The sequence below is a fragment of the Lonchura striata genome, chromosome 7 (genome assembly GCF_046129695.1).
Source record: "Lonchura striata isolate bLonStr1 chromosome 7, bLonStr1.mat, whole genome shotgun sequence".
NCBI lineage: Eukaryota > Metazoa > Chordata > Aves > Passeriformes > Estrildidae > Lonchura > Lonchura striata.
Window position 1 is genome coordinate 14,232,884 of NC_134609.1, and position 24,326 is coordinate 14,257,209.

Consider the following 24,326-nt stretch of genomic DNA (forward strand, 5'->3'; position numbering starts at 1 on the left):
CCAGGAGCTCTCGGTTCTGCTTCGCGGCCTTCAGCGGCTGGGGCAAAGCAACCTCGTAGCACGTTCTCCACCCGGGCATTTGTGTCCTCCCGCAGCGCGGCCCCGCCGTGCGGCCGCCGAGGGGCGGGGGCTCCGGGCGCTGCTCCTTGCGCCGGGCGCGGGCGGGCCGCAGGAGGCGGCGCCGCGCCGTGCGAGCGGCCGCGCGCCCATGGCGGCCGCGCCCGAGGGGCCGCCCGACGCCGCGGCGCAGCCCGCCAAGCGTAAGGGGCCGGGGTTGGGGCCGGGGCCGCGGTGCGGGGGCTGGGCCCGGCCCAGGGAGGCGGCGGCGCGGGCAGGAGCTCCCGGCGAGCCCGGCTGGCGTGTGCCGGCCCGGCTGGGCCGTACGCCGCCGGCCCGGCGGGTCCTGCCGCGCCGCGGCCGGGGCAGCCCCGGGCAGCCTCGCTGTGCGAGCCGGCAGCCGCTGCCGACGGGGGAACAGCGGCCTGCCGGGCTGGGCGGGAGATAGCGGCTGCTCCGGGAGGGGCCGAACAAGGGCAGGCTGTGTTAGAAACGGGCTTGGAGAAGAAAAGCGGCGATTGCGCCTTTCCGCAGGTGGGGATCTGCTGTAGCCCGTATGAAGCAACTGTGCTTCTTTTCCGAGTCAGTGACAAGAAATAAGCAGCAGCACCGTGCACGGCCACTCGGAAGTTCTCCCCAGACTGCTTTGCTGTCTAGGCGCGAGAGGCACTAATCCTTGTCAGTGCTGTCAGGCCGGGTGCCTGTCTCTTGAATGCTCCGTAAAGTATTATTTGGAAATGTTGGTACTACTTCGAAGAAGCTGCCATGGTTTGTTACTCCTTAACAGTGTAAAGAAGGTCATTTACATAGAAAGTAGCTGAAGTCGGCTTGAAGGGGGAACAATGGGACCATGTAGTCTTTCTGTTGTGCTTCTGGACTTGCTATAGTTTGCCTTAACCCTGTAATGTCTTTACCCTGAGTAGAGGATCCTGCGATTGAAACTGCAGAGGAAGCTAAGGAGCCAGCAGAAGCAGATATCAATGAACTCTGCAAAGACATGTTCAGCAAAATGGCCACTTACTTGACAGGTGAACTGACAGGTAAGGCACTGCAATACTGACCTGTAAGTTCTTCTTTCTTTTCACTTTGTTTCAAAGAAACCTGTTGGATAGTTTGTTTAAACTGTAACTATTTAGATTGTGTCTGGTAAGGCTGGCAGTCCAAATTTGGCACATTGCCAGGCTGCTAACAAGACTGAGATTAGTTATTAATTTAACAAAGTCCTCGAATAGCACAAATACTTTTCAGAACAATTCAGTGTGATATCAGCAGCTTAAAAATAATTATTTTTTTGTCTCAAAGAAGTTTGTACATGGAAAGTCAATCTAACAAAAGCAGTCTGGGTTAAGACAGAGTAGGAGGGATGCACTACAGAGCATGGACTCATTTTTTTCTTGAGAGCAAGGATCATACATGTTTTCCAACATTTATGCTTTAGAATAAACTGCTATGCAAAATTAACTGGAGCAAAGTAAACTACTCACCAAGTTAATGCATTGCATAGGCTCTAATTTTGAAAGCAGTCCTGATTTGCAGACTTGAAGGACCTATGGTAAAAATTACCAGTCTGGATTTGTGCTATCAGTTTTGTCTAACTGACAGAATTAAGAGTAGAAATAATGAGGATTTAGTAAATTAAAAAAAAAAAAGTTTAGAAGTCAATTTATTAGTGCAATTGATTTTTGCAACTCACAAAATGTCATCTTTCTGTAGAGTATATTCTAATAACCTGTATTGCCATCTAAACTGTTGTGCTTCATTTGGCTGTTGGTTTGAAAACTCTTGTCCTCTAGAAGAGTCTGCGCACAATTCATACTACATCACCTTTAATTAAAATAAACTTTATATTTTTTTAAGCCACCAGTGAAGACTACAAACTCTTGGAAAACATGAATAAGTTGACTAGCTTGAAGTACTTAGAAATGAAAGATATTGCTATTAACATCAGTAGGAATCTGAAGGATTTAAACCAAAAATGTAAGTACACCAAATAAAGTAGGGGTGTCACGAATGGCTCACTTGTTTGGGAAATAAAGCATCTTAGAGTCAGAAGGTTCACACTCTATTAGTGCTGAAGGAAATAAAACTCACTGATATAGATGTGCTGCTATGCAATACCAATCTTGTGTATTTTTTAACAGCTTTAGACTCTGTATACAGACTACTGTAAGAGAAAATACATCTGAATTTGTGTCCTGGTTTACCCCAGATTCTGGATCTGATAGGAATAATGCTTTTTCTAATTCATGTTCTCTTGTTACTTGTGTTAGAGACTAGACAGTACTCTTAAACATTTAATATTTTCCTGGAACATGGCTGTCAGAATCACGACTTAATTTTGAGGTGGGAGAGGGCACCTTTTGAACTGTGTTCTCTGAAGAATGTAATAAGAAATTATTGTGTTTCAAATATGAACTGTTTTTTGGAAGTGCATTACTGAGAACTGACAGATAAAATTTTTATGCTTTTTTAAGATGCTGATCTTCAGCCATATCTGGAACAGATAAACCTAATTGAGGAACAGGTTGCAGCTCTGGAGCAGGCAGCTTATAAATTGGATGCATATTCCAAAAAACTTGGTAACTATCATCCTCTACTGTTAAGACCTAGCAGCATAGTGCCTTGCAAGAGAATTTAAAAAGAAAGAAAGAAAGTAAACTGTTTTGTTTAACAAATCTCAGGTGTAGAGTTGCCTATGCTGCTTTTGAGCACAAACATTGTGTGTTAAGTGATAAGCATTGGGAAAAGATTTGTGTAATGGGTTATATTTTGGTGGACTAGTACAGGTGGCGTTTAACTACTGCTTCTTAGTGAGGCTTGATTTCTTTTTTATGGTAGGCACTGACTTATTTTAAAGACTATGAATCCCTCAACTTGCAAGGTTAAACATCAATGTTCCACTGGTCACCCAATTCCTCTTGGCTTAAATTAACATTATTTTCTAACTTAAATACCAGATTCCTAAAAAAGTTATTGTACAATTATATTTGCCTAAAATGCAGTAGAAAAAAAGGATCCTGGATGATACAGTCAATTAGCTTACAGGATGCAAAGCTTTTACCTACCCAGTACTAAAATATCATTTTTTCCTTCTGCAGAAGCCAAGTACAAAAAACTGGAGAAACGATGAAATTACAAAGCTGTGTAAGCTGGAGCTGGGCAGTGAGTCGGACTGATCTCTAGTTTTGCACAACAGCAATTCTCTATGACAAGGATTTGGTTTACAGCTGACATGGAGACTGGGACTTTTTCCAGCTATTGGTAGGCTGTATTCAGGCTTAAGGTTGGATAATATTTTCCTCTTCTCAAGGGGTACTGTTGCCTCAGTTCTGCAGTGAAAAGTAGAAGTTTGTCTTTAACTCATGTCGATATTGGCTATTTGTGTGTTAGTCCTGTTTTCCACATGAAATACTCAGTCTAGGGAAAGTCTTCAATAATCTGTAAAGACATTTTGCCTTAGTAGCAGCAGGACCTAAACTTTAATTTTTCCTTTATTGAGCTCTGTGTTGGGAAGATACCTGGACCTTTGGACTTAATGGGTGGAGTATTGAAAACACTTCATTTTGGTGTCCCCTTTTATCTGTTTGAAATAGGAAGACTAATTACAAATTTACAATAAACTTGCTGCATATATTTCTCTGGAATCTCAAGTTCTGTTGGAAAGATTACACAAGCTGTTTTTTTTATTTTTTCAGAGGAATCTGTTAATAAAGACAAACTCCTTCAAGCTACTAGGGATGATACAAGAGAACATGTTTTAAACTCTGCATCAAGTATTCCTGCAATTGTATTCTTCAACTGTCTGGATCTTTGGTGAAGTTTCAAGACATATTACTTTATCACATGCTCAGTTGACTTAGCAGACCCTTTCTTTACTTCACCAGTGAATTTTGATCGTAGTAGTTTTTGAAGTGGCACACCTAGCACAAAAATCTGCTTCTCTACTAGGGTAACAATGTTCCAAATTGCTGATTTGACAGAGCCCTTTGAACTGAACAGTTATTAGTCTTACTCCAAGGATATATTTTCAGTACCTATTGACCTTAAGTAATTGAAGCTGGCTTTTGAGTGAGTTTAGTTGAAGACAGTACAAGTACTGTATGTAGGAAAGAAGTGGTTCAAACTTAGAGTGTTTAAAAGAATGTCTTGTCAGGTGCTAGTGTGATAAAGATCATCATGCTGTCAGGCTCTGTACAGCCACTGTTTAGTCAGGATTGATACTTTTCCCTAGTGCTCTTTAAAAAGAAGCAGATGACTTTTGAGAGCCTTCACCATCCCTTTGAAAGTCCTGGGTTTGAAATAGAAATAGCATTTCTGTGCTCATGGTGTTGTCTGGCAGGACTGAAGGGGGACACAGGAAGGTGCCACGCCAGCAGGCAAAACCACAGATCTTGCAAGAAAGGCACAGTATGGACCATGTCCTGTTCCTGTTGAAGAAGTTGCTTTTCTGTGCATACAAAATACACTGCCATTTTAAAACTACAAGGATGAAAACCTCCAGGAGCTCTGAAGATGGAAATCCTTCTAGCCATGCACTGTCACCAAGTGCTCTGTTGTTTTCAGGTAGGAAAGGTAAGAAATAGTGACTTCCTTCACAAACTCTTGAGTATTCCAACTCCAGGAAGCAAAAATGAGAGAACGGGCTTGTCCCATAATAGACTTTCTTTTTGAGAGGAAATTTTAGAGATGGACTTCCTGGCTGGCTGGAGGACTGTGTGACAGTGGCATCCCAGTTAGGCTAAGAGCTGACAACATGTTCCCAGTTGTGTCTCTGAGTGTTACCCTCCTTGCCCAAGGGCCCTCTGTGTCACTGGTAGAATCCACATGTCAAGGATAGCAGGTCCTTGGAGAGTAGCACCATGGAAGAGACATAGGTGAGTGTGAAGAGCATTGTACTGGGGAAATGTAGAGTCAGTCCAAAAGCAAAGCCACAACTTGGTTACTGCTCAGAAGTTTCACCTGGAGAATCCCTGATAAATTCCACATGAGGTACAGAAAGAGATTAAATCTGAGTTCTCCTTTGCAGTGTTTTCTGGTGGAAAATAGAGTAAGAAAATTGTGGGTTCTTAAAAGGAGGAACCAGAGGAAAACAGGAAAGTGAGGTCTGATGGATGAGAGTTCAGGGGCCAAGTGTCATCAAAATGGTATTGATGGCTCATCTTGATGGCTTAGACTGCAACTGCAAACCAGGAGATGAAAATCAGCCTAGCAAATAACAGCTGCTTTAGAAGAAGCAGAAGAGTTCAGTTCCAGGGGAGGATTTTTTTTTTTTCCAGCATCGAGACAGTTCTGCCCAGCTGTTTTAACAGGTTATTCTGCAGTCATTCAGGTTTCAGAGCAGTACTTTGATGATATCCACAGTGTTCAGAATCATGGATTTACCCCTCCTCGAATCCCAAAGCCCACTTCATACCATGGTGGAGTCTCCAGGTGCTAAAGCTGTTTTGCTGATCTGCATTGGCTGCCTCCTTGACTCTTCAGCATGAAGATAACAAATAAGAAAGCTACACTCATTTGTTTTGGCTATTTTAGTAGTGGCACAGCTAAACAGGAAGTACATTGCTTTCTTTTTCTCTGGTGAGGGAATTTGTGATTCTGTGGAATTTGTGGCTTTTTGCCTTTGCAATGCCACGCTAGTAATGCATAGTATATCTAGCTTATTAATCTTTGAAAGGAAGCAAGTTCTGTCTGTTTCACATAAACAGTTAATGACATTGTGGTAATATTCCAGTTCTGTGTTTTCCCACATAATACAGATTCAGCTCTCTTTCTTCACTGTAATCACTATATATTATACATTGATGGGAATGTGATCAAGGCAGGAAATGCCAGCCATTGATCTGTACATATATGCTTGGCAAGTCATATAAACTCTACTTACGATTTTTTTCCTGATTGTAACATTGCTGTAGTGATCTTTTTGTACTTCATATAATACTGGGAAGATGCAAGCTGGCATACATCTAGGAAAAGGCACTAGGGGGCAATCCTGGTACTATTTAATTTGTCCTTTTTCTCCCCAGTGAACAGCTCTGTAACCACAGTTGGGGTTCTAATGGGTCCCATAGGGTCAGTGCAGCTTTATCCCAAGTTGGGAATGGATGTTTATAGATCATTAACTAGCTCATTCTTCAAGCCATAGTACATTTCATATGAGTGAAATGAAGCAGTCAGATGTTGACAGGACTTGAAAGAGATTTTGGAGTATAAGCTTTGTGGACACTAGTTTTTCACTAAAAGATGTTTTTGAATATCAGAAAAACAACAGTATACTGCTTCTTTATTTTGCAGTATAAATTGTAATTTCACAAACCCTCATTGTAATCACAGAGGATAACCCATCTGCCCAGTCATTGATAAACTCTATCCCTACCACAGTAGACAGTAAGTATTGGGTCACAAATACAATAGATGATCATTATCTTCCACCAAAAAAACCCTTGTTTTATGTTTGGCTTTACAAATACAAAAAAAAACCGGAAAGTACAGGGAGAGGTACTTGAAGCAGAGTTTGTAAAAACCCTGGAGTACAAGCAGTTATTCCTGCTGGAACCCCTCAGGTGGTAAGGACTGCAGCAGCAGGGCTCTCAGAGAACTAGTGCAGATGGCCTGGCATGTCAGGAGCCAGACAGGAACCACAGCTGGGTGAGGTAGATGCAGAGAAGAATCTGTAATTTTGCACAGGGTACTGTGTCCTTCCCTGTGTGATTGTACATTCTGTTAAGAGCTGGCTGTGGTGATTCTAAAAGCACCATACAATTTTCTAAGCACTCTTCTCTCCATAAATTATCTACCAAATGGTCTGAGTTTCATTCTCAACAGACTGGGGAATGTCATTCAGCCAGAGCACTCATGAGTTTGGGAGCTGGAAACTATCTTGGCTAACGTGGAACAAAAGAGACCTCATAGTGTCGGGGCATATTTGCCAGACTGGTGATTACTGGGCTAATGTCAATGTCTTTGTGATCCACAACTGGCTTCAAAGTAAAGTTCTGCAGGATGGATGTTAAAAATATGAATATCTCCATCCGGGCCAGACCTTCTCCTGCACAGATGCGTTTTCCTACAACCAAAAAAGAAAAAAAAAGAGGTCACAGTGGAGTATTTTGCTGATAACTGATTTGAAAATCCAGACATCTCAGATTGCACAGGCAGCACTGCAGTATTTTGGGGAAGCATGAATGAAACTAGGAACTACAGATCTAGAACAACCAGAGTGCTCAGTGTGTGAAGGCAATTTGAAGGCTCCGATTGCTCAAGTTCTGCTGATGTTTGATATTTTGAGAGACAAGTTGTATGGCTGATTCCCACTTCATACACATCTTGTAGAAAGCATTGGAGGAGTTCTTGTGTTTGCTAAAAAAGGAAGTCAGCTGGAAGTGTATTGCAGGAGTTAGAGCTTCCCAGAAGTGACTCTAGCAGATGTCGCCTGACATCGTTGTACAGACAATGGTGATGGAGCCATGAAATCTCCAGAGAGATTTCAAGAGAGGATGGTCTAGGATCTGAAACAGCAAGGGAGCTTACCTGTAGAAAATGGCATGAAGTAGTCACTCTTTTTAAAGGTACCATTTGCATTCAAGAAATGTCCTGGGTCAAATTTTTCTGGATTTGGAAATTCCTTGCTATCATGTAGGACAGAACTCAGCATAGGGAATATCAGAGTGTCCTGAATTAACAAAAAAGAAAGGTACAACGGAGATACGTTAAAGCATGGAGGCACTAAGAAGTTCCCAGAGCTAAACAGAAGGGTAGTCAAAGTTTAACCAGTTTTAAATGAACACAATGCATGAAAATATGTGCATTGGTATGGCAAAGATTTTTTTTGTGAATTTTAGTAGAGTCTGTTTAGTAAAGAGTGTTTAATATTGCTTCCAAATAAATTACAATTTACACTATTGTGAAAAAAAGCCCAGAAATATCTCCCTCTTCATACAGAGGATGCAAAAGTATTTTCTTCTTTTTTTTTCTAATACAAGGGATTGAACTCATTAACTTCCAAAATCCCCTTAAAAAAAAAAAAAAATTCAATTCAGTATCACATTTCAATGCTTTTGAAAATAAATAAAATACAGAGAACAAAACTCATCATTGTTTTCAAGAGATTATGACCTTTCTCAGACACAGTGTAACAAACCTTGGGGATAAAATAGTCTCTGAACTTGATGTCTCTGATTACAGCATGTGGGACATTAGTAGGAAGGAAATCAATGTATCTCTGGATTTCATGGATCACAGCATCTGTAAAGGGCATCTGGCTTCGATCTGACATGCGAGGGCTTCGGTCTTGGCCGATCACAGAATCAATCTCCTTTTGCATTTTCTCTGTTGAGAAATCAGTAAATGTTGGATGAACAACATTTGTTTGCCTGAACCTCTCTCCCTATTTACAGCAAAATATGCTTTCAGCACACCAGAAATATATTATTATACTTATACACGGCTTCTCGTGAAGATGTCCAAGACTTGCACATTTCCACACTGCAAAAGCATACTTCCTTAGTCAGGGGACTATTGCCACACGTGGTAGTGACAGGAATTGTCCATACTGATCCCACAACCTATTAAAAAGTTTTAAACTATTTATTTCCATTACCTACTATCTCTGGGTATTTATGGAGAATCAGAACTGCAAATCTCAGTGTGATGCTTGTGGTCCCTGTTCCTGCGAGGAACAAGTCAAGTGTTGTTCTGCTCAAGGTCTCAATGGTGAATTTTGAGTCATCATTCCCTTTCTCCTGCAGGAAGATTTGGCAGAAGGTTTTGAATGACAAACCCAAGAAATTTGCTTAAAAAGAAAAATCCTGTACCCATAATGTAGGTTTATGAACACATCTAATGTTCTTTCAAAAATACCGCAATCCCTTTCAGAACACCAGCATTTGTGGTAGGTTTACTAATAATATTATTATATGGAATGAGCATTGAATATAATAACCAGATTGGTCTTCAGTTTTCATCAATTTGGCTCATGCTGTTTATTCTGTGTTTAAAAATCCTTGATAAGAAAATAGAGATGATAAAATTAAGTCAATGTGTCATAAAGAGCATGTTCCCCTCTGTGTTCGCAAAAACCCTCATCACAAGTAAAAAGAAAAGATCTGATTCAAGTAGTAATTTCTAGATAATCCAATAAATCTCTACATTTACAGTACCTGTTCCATTTTATTAAGAAAAGCATCAATAAAATCTCGAGGACAAGTGGGATCCAGTGTTTTCTGGTGTTCCATTACGATATCTGTTGTAAATTTATCAACTTTTTCAATATTTTTTATCAGTTGTTGATGAGGTCCTGGCAAATAATCCATGACATTTGGGAAGAAATTATATAGCTGTAAAAATAAAGGGATGAAAAAGCACATTCTGATTAATGTGGATAAACTAAAATGTTCTGATTGTAACTATGAAAATGGGGCAGTTAAACTGTTTTGGAGCAGTAGGTCTTTCTTACTCAGGATTTTATGCTCATTTATGGTTTCACTACATTCAGTTATTTGAATATTATAATAACTAAAAAATGTATTAAGTAAAACCAGACACACCTGTGTTTGTATAGAGGACTGGAGCTTGTTGTTTTCCTCTAGCCAATCAATTAAAGTCAGAAAACTCTTGTCCTCATAATCAAACCGATCCCCAAAGACGATGGAGCAGATGATGTTAGAAACAGCATGGATTAGGAAACTGCCAGGGTTGAGGGGTTGCTCTGCAACAAACACCAAAAAAAGGTATCTTATTTTCAGTATCTAGTGGATCAGCCCTTCCTATGACACTACAAGGTAATCTCACATTCTCTGGAGATCCAGAATTTTGCACTCCTTTGAAAGGATGATGAAGGGCTTACCAACTTATTCTTGAAGTGAACTAATTTCACTCTTACAGTGGTTTAAGTATCTCTTCTGTCTTGTTCTCAATAGACCCCTGGTCTGAGTGCCTTAATTGCTCTTCAGCTAGCACATGCCTGTCTGTCTTACAGACTGTATTACAAAGAGCCTAAACATTCCCACAAAATCCCAATGAAACCGTGGAGACTTTGCCTGAACCATGTCTTTAGGTTATTGCACTCTCCTTATCAACTTTATTAGTGCAACCTCAGTTATATAATCCTGTCCTTGGGGTTCAAATGGTTGTGATCTAAGTCTAGCTTTGATAGCACAGCTGCATGACTCCTGTGCAGAGATTTATGGTGTAAGCAAAAAGCAAGATTAGACCCAAGAAAGAAAGGAAAACTAATTACAGACAGTGATAGGATGCATCTCAAGGTTTCAAGATGAGAAACAATAACATGAAAAGATAAAAAAATCCTGAAAGAAAACCACAGAGTGTGAAAATGTCAACTTGGTAGTAGACTATTCCAAGAAGCAATAGCACCAGTTTCAGAGGTAGTGAGTACATTAATGCTGAATGTAGAAGACACTAGTCATACCTATTAATTAATTGCATTAAGGGTAAATAATTTATACTGTATTTATACTTTTTGGTTGTATATATCTTGTAAAACCTTTTAATGCACAGTAAAAGATGCTGCAACAAGGTGAGCCAGAGTTAGAGGCTTGCATAAGGGCATAAGAAATATTACTGTGGTAGTCAAAAGATAAAAGCAATGCAGGTGTCTCTTTTCTCTGATTTATAAAATTAATGTCAATCTGAGAAGCCAGATTGTATTTTCTAGTGGCTCATGGAAACCAGTGATGCTTAATCATTCTTTTAGATCAATCTGCTTTTCTCCCCTTGCAGAATAGGCACATATTGAGGGCTGGCAATGGAAAGGGTGACTGATACTCTACCACCCTCAGAGGACTCATTTAGAAGTAATACTGACTTATATATTTCTAGAAAACACTTTTACAGATTGAAACCAAGTGGGTAATCTTATACCCTGCCCTCAAAAGCAGCTTATATACCTGTTCCCATTGGACAGCCCCACCAATACTGGGATGTATTGCCTAGTGTTCAGATGGACCCATCCCCAAATATCTGCAAAAGAGTTTTCTGGTCACCTACTTCTTCAAATCTCCTGCAACACAGAGTTGCAGGAGACAAGGTGAAGAAGAGCATACTTGGTTACCTGACAGCAACCAGCACTGTCTCTGTGGCTGAATTCCATGAAACCCTTGGCTCTGTAGCAACACCATTCCTTTTGCCCCTTCCTGTCCTGTTCCTCAAGCAGAATATGTTAAAAGGTGCTTGCCAAGTCTCTTTCTCCTACTCTTATCCTCCATACTGCCACAGTGCCTTTGACTGACCTACTGATAACTTTGCCCCCAGAAGCAGGGAGCAGAAACAGCAGCCATACACCCACTCCTTGGGTCATAGATTTTGTGAAGCAGCCCTACACCCCTCATTGTCTCATTGCAGATATGCAGTGTCTCAACAGGCACAAAGTCCTTATCATACCATGTGTGTTCCTCAGCCTCTCCACCAGAAAATGAGCTTCCTCCTGGATTCGCTCCTCAATGCCCTTTTTCCCCATCCCGAAATCCCGCAGGGTGGTGAGTGCAAATCGTCTCAGCTGCTTCCAGGTCTCCCCATTGCTGGTCACAATGCCTGATACAGGGAGGAAAAATAGACCTTCATGATGAAACAGGGTTTTTTTGGAAGGTACACATTAAGTACTCAGCATGCAAAGGCACCTCTCTGCGGAGTTACACTGCAATTTCTATCTGCCCAAAACCATAACTTCTCTACAATTCTGAAGGTGGCAAATTTGATCCATGCGTCACAGCACTTGAATAAAACTGACTTTACTCCCAGGATAAGAAAAACAGTGTTACAAAGCAAGCAAGAAATAACACTGAATTGGTCTTGGACGCAAGGCCTTTACACTGACATAACCATTCAAATTTTCTGCTGTGCACCTGCATAGAGCGTATCATTATTGACAATACCAATGATACTGCACTGTATATATAACACCATGGAATATGTACTGTAAATGCCATACCAGGGACCAACCTGGTGAATAATCTCATTACCTAATCTGGACTGTGGCCCTTACTGGGTCAGCCTGTATTATTTTATCTTTGTTGTGCTCTGGACTTTCCTTTCACTGGTTCCTTAGCTGTGTCTATATTCAGAATATTTTCAGAAATGGGAGAAGAGACCTTAGAGGCACATTTAATGTGCAAAATTTTAGTCAGAGCTTGCAGCACACTGGAAATAAAAAGTCACTCAGTGAAGCCATCCTGAGACCTTAAACAGCTCTCCAGAGGACCAGTTCACTCAAGGGTTCAAGTAATGAGCTGGGTTTTTTTCCTTTAATTGCTAATTTGTCTGCATAAAAGTAGCAAATGAAATCTTCATGCCCCTTTGCAGTGCCCTCTCAGCTGTGTTTCTGAAGCTCTGAAAGCATCTGTTTTGCATGCTGTCATTACCAAGAACATACCTGTGCCTTGGAAGAGTTTTTTAATCAGTGGTAGAATGCCTCTTCCACTGAAGTCATCTCCTTGATCAATCAGAGCTTCTTTTACAACATCATAGCCATACAGCACCACAACCTTTTGTGGGCCCAAATGTACTGTGAAGACAGGACCGTACTTCTCACTGAGCTGTAGGAAAGGTGAGCACAAAGAGCAACATGACAACATCAGTGATAATCACGCAACGCTTGTAGGCCAAACAAAGTCTGAGAGGTGATGTGTCATTGTCCAACACTGTTGAGACATAACATCGATTAACAACAGTGGAGAAATCTTCCAGTTATGAGTTACAGACAAGGGAAGAGGGAATCATACAAGAAATAGGGAATATGAATGGAAATGGCGAGTATCCAGTCCAAATCTGAGAAAAGAACATAGCCCTTCACAGGGCTGGCAAAATGTTTCAGAATACCTTTGTGCAGGGCATAGTGGCTAACAATTTACATGAGCTCTAAAATCAGCTATATACACAATATGGAAGCAAATGCCTAAAGGGTTTTTGACCACTGTCTCTCAAAGTGGTATTTTTCTAGATGGGTGACATCCTCCCAGGGGAGGGAATGGATAGCACAATTCACCTCCAAACGTTTTTACTTCAATGTCTGCACTCCCAGGAGATCCTCCCCCAAAAAGGGGCAGGCTGTATTGCCAACATGGTAAAGAACTGAGCACAGGAGGATTATACTGCAACAGCATCAATGCTTTGATTGCTAATCCACTGCAAATTGGAGTACTGTGGTACAAATTGTGACGTCAGCACATAACTGATTTCTCTATGATCATTGCAAATATATAGACTGACTTATAATATATGGACATATATATATTTATATATATATACCTGTAATATATAGACTTAGAAATACAATAGATTATTGTGATTATATATAGGCTTAATAAGCATGTATATCTGGGAAACCATTTGTTTCTCTTCAACATTTTGTCAGTGCAAATTAAGCTTGTGAATTTAGCTGAGAACGGCAGGACTGGTCTTTGTTTTTTATGCCATGAAGACAACATAAGAAAGAATAACACAGTCCCTTACCTCTTTCATGCTTTCAGGCAAATTCCATGGGTTTATCTGGAGCAGGTTTCCAACAATGGGGAATGGAGTGGGACCAGGAGGCTCCTTCCCTTTTTGAGATCTGCTTCTCCATGTGGCAAAGAGAAGGCATGAGATGCATACCAGCAAGAAAATAGTGGTCACTCCCAGGGCCTCCATGGTGGGCTGAGGAAGAGAAGTCAAGTGTCAGAAAAGCCTGGTGTTGGACCTGTAAATCCATGCTTATTTATATGCTGTGGTGCCAAAGCACGTGGTTGAAATTAGCCAATAGTGTCTTGCCATTCCCGTTGAGATATGAGTTTACTTATTAATCTGCTAGTGATAAGAATGAATGTTACTAAAGCTGACTTTGTGAGTCATGTAATAGTCATAAAGCAATGGTAATTAAGACCTGGCAAAGCCCTGGTAGGGAAACAAGTAAACAAGGGATGAGAACATGTGTAGAGAACAGAAGACAGTAAGAACTGTAGCTTAAGAAGGGGAATGGAAGTATTAGATGAATTAAAAAATAAATAGCTTTCATTACCTTAGGAAATCTCTGTGTAATAAGAAAGAGACATGACATTACTCTTAAAATAATCCTGAACGAGAATCTGCAGAAGAAGATTGTTTATCTGTGATCTATGAAACTGGTGCTCAAAGACAATGCAGTGGATAAAGCTGGCAAGAAAAATGAAACGTGTCAAACACAGAATATTCTGAGTTGGAAGGGACCAACAAGGATCATCTAGCCCAACTCTAAAGTCAATGGCCCCTACAGGGATCAAACACACAACCTTGACATTATTAGCACCACACTCTATCAGGTTTGCTAAGCTCAGTATGAGTTCTCTGTAGCAAAATCTGGACAGTTCTCTTTGGACCAGCTTTCTCTTTTTTGTTCTCCCTCCTCCCCCTCCCACCTTTCCCTCTGTTTTTGAGAAGCTTTATGTGTTACAGCCCCAGACCCCTAGCAGGGGAGAGAAATCCTCAATGCTCTCTGGGTAGGTCTTGCCCCACGGAAGAGCCCTCGCCTGTCACCCCATAGGCTCTGGTCACACTGTCCACTCTCCTGCTCTTTGCTTCAGACACCTGGGTCTCTGTAAAGCACCTACTGACAATGGATGAGCACTAAATTGGTGTCAGTGTCCTCTTGCAGGGCCTGTTTCTCTTTACACACTAAGGAGGGGGGCTCATCCAGATTTTCAGACAATTAATGTCAGATTAGGGGTATCCCACACAAACAACCATGTCAGGGACCATTTCAGTCAGAGAAACAGGCTCTGCCACCTGCCAAGACTCTTCCCATCCCATTCCATCACTTGACACATAGCCAAAATGATACTGACCCCTTGGATGCTGTGATGCTGGAAGGATGTGTTAAAATGCATACAATCATATATATCCTATATATAAGAATACATATCCTATACATAAGAATATATATGTATCTTAATCTCCTCTTTGTCTCCCTGATGATGGTAATGGAAACCAATTTGTCTTCCTGCATGAACTTGCTGGCTTAGAACTTGAGTCCACATTTGTTCAATCAGTTTTTCAGTGTTCATGTGTACAAAAATAACCAGACATACTGTAATGCCACACTTTGTTCTTTACTGAGTTGTCAAAATGGGGTTTAAGGATGGGTAGATTTTATCTTTAGCCCAGTTAGCTGAGTACTAGCAGATTCTATAACAGTGAGGAAAGAAACATATCCAGCTTAAATTTAGATATTAAAATGATGGGTGCACAAATGAGCTGACAGTCTCACCTGTTAGTGGGGAAATACTGATACTTCCAGAGAACAGGTCTTCTCACTTTGCTTATGAGCTTATTTCTGTGACATGAGTTAGTCACCAAAGAAGTTTGTTTTCCCTGACTACAAGAAAAGGCTCTGGAGACATACAGATTTACATGTCTGTCTGTTTTGAAGCAGATGACTCTAATTCCCTGGTCATTTCTCCTGGTCCTAATGGGGTTTTTTTATCGGCAACAAATTCTGCAAATTCTAGCACAATAGGCATTACTCTGAATACTGCACACCAGGGTATTTAAAACCAGAAGTGGGCAGATGAGTGAAATTGAAAGGCACCTTCTAGGCTTTGGAAAGGATGATTGTATTGCTGAAAACAGTCAGTTTTATTGTCATCAAGTTAAAACTCTAGCTGTTTGATTTTGCTTTTCCATTGCTTTTGTAGATAAAGTGCCCTGCATTCCTCTATTGGCAGCCCTGAGGGTGAACAACTGCTGTGAAGCCTAATGAACTGGAAAAGCAGAGCTTTGCTTGCAGCATCGTCCCACATCCAGACAGGGATTTTTTATTATTTATCTAATTACTCACATAATCCCCAAAGGATTTCAAAATGGTGTTGGGAATAAAGCTAGAGCTGCTTGGAGGGATCCATGAGTTTAACTGGGAAGAGATTTAACTGCCAAAGGTCTTGGGTCACCTCTGATGACAGAAAGACAGCGATTATTTGAGTGTGAAAGGCTATTGGGGTATGAAAGGTTTATCTGGGTCTGAAAGACCCATCCTGATATAGTTCACATGCACAGGAAGCACCTAAGAGACTCTGTTTTCTTCCAAGCTTTCTCCCCGGTGTGGTAGGGAAGCAGGTGCTTGGGCCTCTGGTCTTGTTACAAATTGGCACCATTCTCTGGCTTCACCTGCAAATTCAAGCTCAAATTGACAGGGTGGGATGCTGCTGTAACCAAGGTTTCAAATTCCAGCCTTCCTTAGAATGCCTTCTGGAAGCTGTTGCTTTGCTGGGCCTACCTAGTGGCATGGATGGGCCAGCTCCTAGGATTCCATCCTGTGTTTATATGTAGCCTTTAATCTTGGAGCTGCACTTAATCAACTTGCTTCTGTTGTGCTCCAGATTAGGTCTGTGAGAAAACAGACACCTTTTTCTCCCCAGAACAGCCCCTTCAAGTGTGCTCACAGCCTGCTCAGGCATACTGGATCTGGCTGCCTCGCAGCAGCGGGTGTGGTGGCACAATTTAGATTTGTGACAGTGGCGAGGACACACCAGTGTTTTGGCCACTGCTGAACAATGCTTGCACACCACTGAGGCTTTCTTGGTTACTCCCTCTGTCCCCAGCCCAAGTAGCAGGCTGGGGGACAGCAAGGGAGTGGGAGTGGAGACTGCTTGGACAACCATCCCAAACTGACCTAAGAGATAATTCGTGTCTAACATCATGCTTGGCAATGAAAACTGGGGAATTGTCTCTCCAATACAGCCATTGTTCAGAGACTCTGTGATCATGAGCTGTTTGGTGCTGAGTCTTTGCATCACTTTTTTTTTTTTTTTCTCTGTCTCTTTGTTTAACTGTCTTTATCTTGACCAGGAAATTTTATCATTTTTGTTTTTCCAGGTTACTCCCTCATCCTGTTAGAGAGAAATCTAGAGTTTGCACAGTGGAAAGCTAGGTACAGACTATTAGCCAGTGTCTATTCCCTGGCATCCGGGCACAAATATATGTAGCAACTTTTGGTATTTGTTCCTTTCTATATTTTCAAATAGGCCAAAGGAGGTGGCTTTTCACACGCCATACCCTTGGGCTGTGGAACACAATTTTTCAAGATGTGTATGTCCAAAAAATAACCAGGCCAATTCATGGGAGCAAAATCCATTGAGGGTACTCAAACACAAAATACCACTGATAGCTCAGGAATCACTGGAGACTGAAGCAGTCTGAAAAAATATTCCTCTATGGTAGGCATGTTCAGATTTGTTCTGTTCCTTGAGAACTAATTTTTAAGCTAGTGTTGGAGTTGGTCATAATTCTGGGCTGCCTTGACTGTTGTCATGATCCAGCACACCCATCCTTGGGTTCCTATGTCCTTACATTAAAATGTGACATTTCACTAAACATTTTCACTGAGATGGTTTAACCCCAGCTGACAACTGAGCACCACACAGATGCTTACTGTCTCTCTCTCTCCCCAGCAGGATAGAGAGAAAGAGAACTGGAGGAGTATAAGTGAGAAAACTCATGAATAGACTTAAGAACATTTTAATAATTGAAATAGATAATGATGATGATGATGATGGTGATGATGATGATGATGATGATGATGAAGAAATTATAAAAATGAAACTCAAGAAAGCCAAGTAACAAACTAAAAGGAATTTTTCACTACCAACCAACTGATGTCTAGTCACTGCTGAGCAGTGGCCCCCAGCCTATTTCTCTCTATTTTATTCATTGAGCATGTTGCCACATGGTATGAAATATCCCTTTGAACAGTTGAGATCGGCTGTCCCAGCTGTGTTTCCTGACAACTTCTTGTGCTATATTTGCTGGCTGTGTGGTAAGAGAATTAGAAAAGACCTTGAGACTGTGCAAGCACTGCTCAAAAATCACTAAAACATTCCTGAATTATTAACACTGTTTCCAGCACAAATGCAAAACATGCCCCCTTACCAGCTACTATGGAGAAAACCAACTCTACCCATCCAAAACCAGGAGAGGAAGTTGGCAGAGTAGCCTGTGGAAATCATTTTGCCTGTTCTGCTGTGAATAGCAACATCTTAGCTACTAAGGTTTTGCTGCTTTCAGATAGGACTTTCCTTAGTGCCTGTAGAAAATACAGTATCAACCTCTGCCTTATTTCTGGCAGCAATTTGACAAAGAAATCTGTCATGGTCTGCAAGTATTAAGGTTCAGTGATATCTTCAGTATTCAACAATTTGTGGAACACCCATATTTGTAAAATGCTACACGTTGTACTACAGATAAGATACAAAGGACATCATATGTTTCCAGATCACAGAAATTACATTTGACCAGCTAAATCAAAAAACTTGGTTAAATATTAATGTATGAACTCACTAGACCCAAAACATAACTCAGCTGAAAAAGGATGAAGTCAATGAAGTTCATCAGTCATGTGCAATACATGGCAAACTGCTTTTTAGTAAGCAGAAGGGCAAGGAAATGAAGCTCATAACAGCCTTCCCACTGGACCTGTACTGTGACTCCACCAGCAATAAGTCACTATGGTGCTGCTATACCCCATCATCTCTCAGTGAGGTGCTTAGTTCTAGACTCTGCTCAGCATAAAGAAATAGCAGGCACTCCCCCAAGTCAGGAAAAAAAAAGAGCCAGGAAATGGGAAAGGTCAATCAGGAGTTATACACGGTAAACAGAGGCACAGAAGTGAAGGCTGCCAGTTTCAAAGTGGGCTTTTGAGCTTAGCAGATTTCCTGAGTGCTGCTCTCAGCTACCTGCATGAGCAGCTGAGCTCCTGACCAGCTGCAGACCCACTGTGGTGTACAGCAGGTCACCCAGAAGGTCTGTGCTCTGGGAGACAAAGAAGCAAAAGGGCAACATTATCAGCTGTCCCCATCTGTAACACCGTCCTCACGGGGCACGGTGCCCACCGTGCCTTTCCAAAGGCTGACAGGGAGCCTGCAGGGCAAACAAGATTTGAGCACAGAACTGCTCAAACTCGAACTAGGGCCTTAACCAGAGGCATTCTGCAACGTTAGAAAATTACTTATCATCAACATAAAAAATCATGGAAGCATATAATTTGCTGGTAGTCTGTATGCTCTGAAAACAGTGCATATCATAAAGAAAAATGGTAACAGAAAAACTCACCAAATAATTTAAAATTCAAGAAGAATTCAGTAATCATCAAGCAACAAAACCTTTGTTAACATTCCATTATATAAAATAACTACAGTTATAAGAGAAACAGATGATGAATCAGGCATTTAAAACACCAAAAAAGCAGTAACTGATGCTGACAGCAATGATAAAATGTTTGCCTTTATCCTGCCTTTCAATCCTGCCAGAGACAGAAGCGCAGAGGTAGCAGAGTGGCTTGAGAAGATAAAAGAGAAAATGAAAAAAACAGAGCCCCAAGAAGTGACCCCAACAAAGGGCCCATGCAAAGACTCTCCTGCTTCAGATGTCATCCCTGTCTCACTCAAGTGTGAAAGTGGCTGTTTCCCCCCACCCTACCACCACCTTCTACACATATCACTCCCTCTGGATATGGTGATGCCTAATGCATTCTCTCTCATAAAATGAAATATGTCCCCTATCCATTTTCTTTTTTTTTGGAATAGTGAAAGAGGAGAACATTAACTATGATTTATTTTCCCACTTAAAAGGTGTGAAGTATATGATATTTCAATGAAAAATTGTCAAAAAGAAAACAAAAATAAAATATTTGGATAGGAACCTCTTCCTTCTTTCTCAAGTTATTAATTTAAGTAAATCTCCCAGTAGGGCTATGGCAAAAGATGTGGAGTGATCCACATGTGGTACCGTACACAGCATTCTCTTAGTATTCAACAGCTGAGATGACACAGCTGCTAAAAGCAAAACAAACATTGCACAGGTTATCTAGTATTTCACAAGGACTTGGCAAGAAGGATATTTGATTTATCAATGCAGATAAGATGGTTAAATGTTTCTTTATGAACTCAGTTAATCCAGGCATGACCTAAAAGGATCAGACTTTGCAACTAGGTTTCACTGAAAATTAGCTTCCATTACCTCTTCCAGTGTTCCCTTACTTTTTCATTGAACCTTTCATCTAAGGTACATTGACTCATTAGACTAAGAGCTGTTAAGGATGGATTATTATTTATTATTTGATCCAGGTGTAACTATCTACCTGGGGTAGATCATGTCATGGCAAAGGCCCACCTAGAAATATTTCTGCCTTAAAAAAGGAAAAATTGAGAAAGAAAAAAACCCAGAGCATTGTCATCCTCTTTTTATGAAATAAAGAGATTGCCCTAGCCTGATTACTGAATCCATCCTTATGAAAGGTTTGTGTCTGTCCTGGAAGCAGAGTAATTCTGCTTCCCATGGATCCATTTGAATATCATTTGCAGACTGCTGCCTGGGGAAAAAAAAAAGCTATTGAGGTAGAAAATCCTCAGTCCAACCCCTAAAAGTAGGTCCTGAACTTTGAATGTCTCACAGACTCTGTACTTGGAGGCCAAGAAAAGAGAATGCTCTAAGCAAAACATGAGCCCAGAAAGCCAGCTCCAAGCAGCGTGGATCTGCTGGCATTCCCCATAGGAGACTGGTCAGATGCAGAGGTCTCCAAGTGCTGCTAGCAGGAAGCCTCAGCACAAAAACCTGGGCAGCAAACAAGAGCTGTCTGGGGGTAGCAGGTACACAGGGTTAAAAGAAAATAGGTGGCAGAATAAAGGCAGGAGGAGGGCACAGCCTGTGAGCAGCAGCCTCTGGAATTGGGGCTGTGGCCCCATTTCTGAGACCCTGCAGGGGACTGTGGCCTGCAGAGGAGGAAGCAGGAGGGAGAGATGCTGATAGATGCCCTGGCACGGGGTCCCATTTCATTCCATGGAAAGACATGCTGTGCTACTTGAAAAAAATGGATGTACAAATATCAAGGAGGCACTTCTGAGGTGGTTCCCCATCTGCCCCTAAGGGGAAATATATCTTAGCTATTACAAAGAGCTTTTTGATTTGAAAGTAACAAACAAATTTAAATGAGACAAAGCATATATTTATAAAAATAAATACAGCTAGCTAGATAATGTATAGCCATTGTATATCAATTTAAAAAGGATTCTAAACTACTTGCTTCAGCCATTGTTCTTGAATTTAATCTTTTATTGATATATAAGGAAATTTGAACCTACTAGAATCATGTATATTTAGTCTCACTCTATGGTGTGATAATACAATAAGTTCCTTATGTCTGTGGGCTGGGTTAAGTAAACTTGAGGAGGAGGAATCAAAAGGGTAATATTCATTCCTTTCTTTATATGCTGTTTCATCTCTCTCCTATTTCCTCTCAACCCTCTAAGAGAAAAAAAAATATATGGGCCTTCTCTTGTAGCTCAAAAAATTAAATAACAGGCTCCACAATCAATGGGACATTCCTCCACTACTTTCCTGCTGCTGGCTGGCTTATCCCAAGCGCAGGGAGGAGTTCACACTGCCATGGATAAACACAGTGGATAAACTCCAAATGGCTGCTAAGCAGGTTTTGTCAATCCTCTCTCTTTCCATGCCTCTGGCCAGGCACGTTATTGCCTTAGTGATGGCAATGTGCTGTCCAACAAATGGCCATGTGCAATGTGATTGCACCGGTGGAGGGAGGGCATATGGACCATGTCTGACACACCTGAGCCAGCAGCACTGGGATATGCACAGCCTGCAGATCAGCTACAGAAATTTGGACAAACCTGGGTGATGTTCATTTAGAGCTTGTGCTGAAAGTCGTATCCTCCTTGACAGAGCGATTGTACCAAGAGATTGATCAGGCTGTGCCCCAAGAAGCTGGATGTCTGCAGAGGTGTTTTAACACCTGAGATCCAGTTTTCTTTTCCATGTTACAGGGTGCTGCTGAAATGAGCATGTCAGGCAGCAATTTCTCCTTTAGGCCAATTCTCAATACTGTCATCTAATGCAAAACAACTTTGTCTCCTGTTCAGCCTAAGAATTACACCCTTAATCTCATGAATGAACCAGTTAATCCCATCAAGAGTCACACAGCTGAAATTCTTGCTACAGCCCCTCACTCAGTCTTCTCCTTGTCCCCATCTAGGACTGTGCCTGGATGGGTGAGGAAGGCTTGTCCTCTCTCCCAAACACCACCTTTTTGATTCTTTCACTGTCAATACAGAGTCTGTTGCAAGCAGCCAGAGGTGTGTGCCACACACATTCACATCTCGTGCACTCCCAGCCACTGCCAGGCAGTCTTGGCACAGATGGAATGTTGGTCTGACCCAGGGTGGGTGCCTGGCTCTTCTTACACTTCCACATGCATTTCCAGCTGTGTGCTGCTGTATGATTTAGGATGTTATTAATGACAGAGTTGATGAAGTGAGGGAACAGAATTTTATCTCTTCATCAGAAGTAAATACTGTGTTTTTTAGCCCAGTTTTCATCCAAATCCACCAAGAAATTCTGGGGAAAAAAAAAATACCCAAACCAACAGACAGTGGCACACACATGCACACACTCAAACCCCCTAAAACCCAAACCAACTGCTTGTTATCACAATTATGTTTCAGCAAAGAAAATTGCCTATTTTTATTCCCAAAAGTCATGTACTGATATATTAACATTAAAAGTGCTATTTAAAAGTGAGCAAAACCAAACACCTTGCAGTATGTCTGCAAAAGTTGTTTATAGGCAGTGGCTGGATTCCTGCCCACCACTGATGTGTTCTCCTGGCAAGAAGAGAAATATTGTCATTAGTTACAGACCATTGGAAGGCTGGTAGATGCCCTATGGCAAAAAAACCCCAATCCCCAAAAAGACAACCACCAACCCAACACAAAACAAAACAAACGATACCTGCATAATCCCAAAACAAAGCAAAGAAAACCAAACCAAACCAAACCAAACCAAACCAAACCAAACCAAACCAAACCAAACCAAACCAAATCATGATTGGTTGAATGCTTTTTAACTGGTACCATCTTATTTTGAGAAATGGGTATTTTCTGCTGCTTAGCTTGTTTGTTAATAACTTCTGATCAGAAATGCAGAATGCAGGAGGGAGGATATCCTGTTGCTGTTCAGTCCCACCAGAGACTGTGTAAAGTGCTCAGGCTGAGTGTTTTGAGATCCCAGTGCCCTCTCCTGGCTGGTACTGGCCATGCTGGAATTTTCTTAGGCAATGAATCAGGGATTTGCTATAACCACCCAAGGTATGGGAATGGTGTCTTCACAAAATGACTCAGTTTTTTTATACTGATAACCTCTGAGTGAGGGACACAGTCAATAGCAGTCAGTCATGCAAAGCCATTGACTGTGTGATTAAAACTAGAAAAATTACTGTACCAGGGGAATGTCAGACACGTCCAGGCGAAAACATAAGCTCCTGGAAAATCTGAATCTGAGCTCAGTGCTGATTCCAAAGGAAAGCAGACAAGCAGAGATCACTAGGGACACCTGCACAAATTGCTGAGATGTAAAGAAGTGGGACCTTAGTGCTCTCAGAAGTAAAACTCTATCAAAGAGTAAAATCCTGTCTTCATGCTTATACATACTCTAGAAATGCCCCAGTGAGATGCCAGAGCACTCTGCTTACCAGGTGGTAAATATTAACAGTGTTGGCGAAGAACAAGAAATGTTTCTAAAAAATATTACCACATTTGAGCAGCAGCAGAGGGCACCAGTGACAAGAACATCTGAGTGCTTCAGAGTCCAGAGCCAGGGCAGTCCCCACAGCCCCACAAGGCCCTTTGGAGGCTCCAGCAGTTCTCCAGAACTCTCCTTTGTATCTCTGCAGGGCTGCTTCTCTTCTAGTGTTCCTTCAGCTTCTCTTGCTGCTCAGCTTTGGGCAGTGCTTCAGTTTCACTCATCTCTCCTAACTCCTCCCTGTGTGATCCTCACCTATGCCATGACCATTCCCACTCCAAGCTTGTGCTCTGAGCCACCTCGACATCCTTCCCTCTTTGCTTCAGGTGCCCTGACCCAGATGGAAGGAGTCACATCACAGGTACCTCTCCCTGGCTGCCCCACACCCTGTGGTACTTCTCCCAGAGATGTGCCTGTCCCATGACTACCCCTCCAAGAATTCCAGCACTCTTTCCCATCCTCCACAAGGACCACACCTGGAATTTGAGAGGTCATAGCCACTGTGACTCTCATAAATCAATCATAAAACACTCTAGAAAATTCTGATCTCATCATTTTGCTATGAAGAGAGAGTTTATTTTCCTCAACCTTCCCAATGACCTCCCAGAGCACAGCAGACTAGCTAAACACAGTCACAAATCTGCTTCCAAACCAAACCACCTTCCACCTGAACCAAGCTGGGTTCCAGGACTGCCAGAGAATGGCAGTGACAGCACATGGAA

General features: G+C 41.7%; 2 protein-coding genes across 3 annotated transcripts; one reads left to right on the forward strand and one right to left on the reverse strand.

Moving 5' to 3' along the window:
- The first annotated feature begins 188 nt into the window (after positions 1-188).
- BLOC1S2 (biogenesis of lysosomal organelles complex 1 subunit 2) lies at positions 189-3,690 on the forward strand. Of its 2 annotated transcripts, none has more exons than XM_021538905.3 (5): positions 189-260; positions 981-1,097; positions 1,915-2,034; positions 2,532-2,636; positions 3,156-3,690. In XM_021538905.3, the coding sequence occupies exons 1-5, from the start codon at positions 209-211 to the stop codon at positions 3,185-3,187; spliced, it is 426 nt and encodes a 141-aa protein (XP_021394580.1). In that variant the 5' UTR covers positions 189-208; the 3' UTR covers positions 3,188-3,690. The 2 variants fall into 2 exon arrangements, with proteins under 2 accessions (XP_021394580.1, XP_021394589.1); XM_021538914.2 differs by lacking the exon at positions 189-260 and adding an exon at positions 480-591.
- Positions 3,691-6,310: 2,620 nt separating this feature from the next.
- On the reverse strand, positions 6,311-13,726 carry LOC110475042 (cytochrome P450 2H1). The gene is made up of 9 exons (XM_021538892.2): positions 13,519-13,726; positions 12,440-12,602; positions 11,452-11,601; positions 9,600-9,760; positions 9,213-9,389; positions 8,654-8,795; positions 8,195-8,382; positions 7,585-7,726; positions 6,311-7,120 (listed from the first exon to the last, which is right to left on the reverse strand). Exons 1-9 carry the CDS (start codon positions 13,693-13,695, stop codon positions 6,939-6,941), a joined length of 1,482 nt encoding a protein of 493 aa, XP_021394567.2. The 5' UTR covers positions 13,696-13,726; the 3' UTR covers positions 6,311-6,938.
- Positions 13,727-24,326: the final 10,600 nt, after the last annotated feature.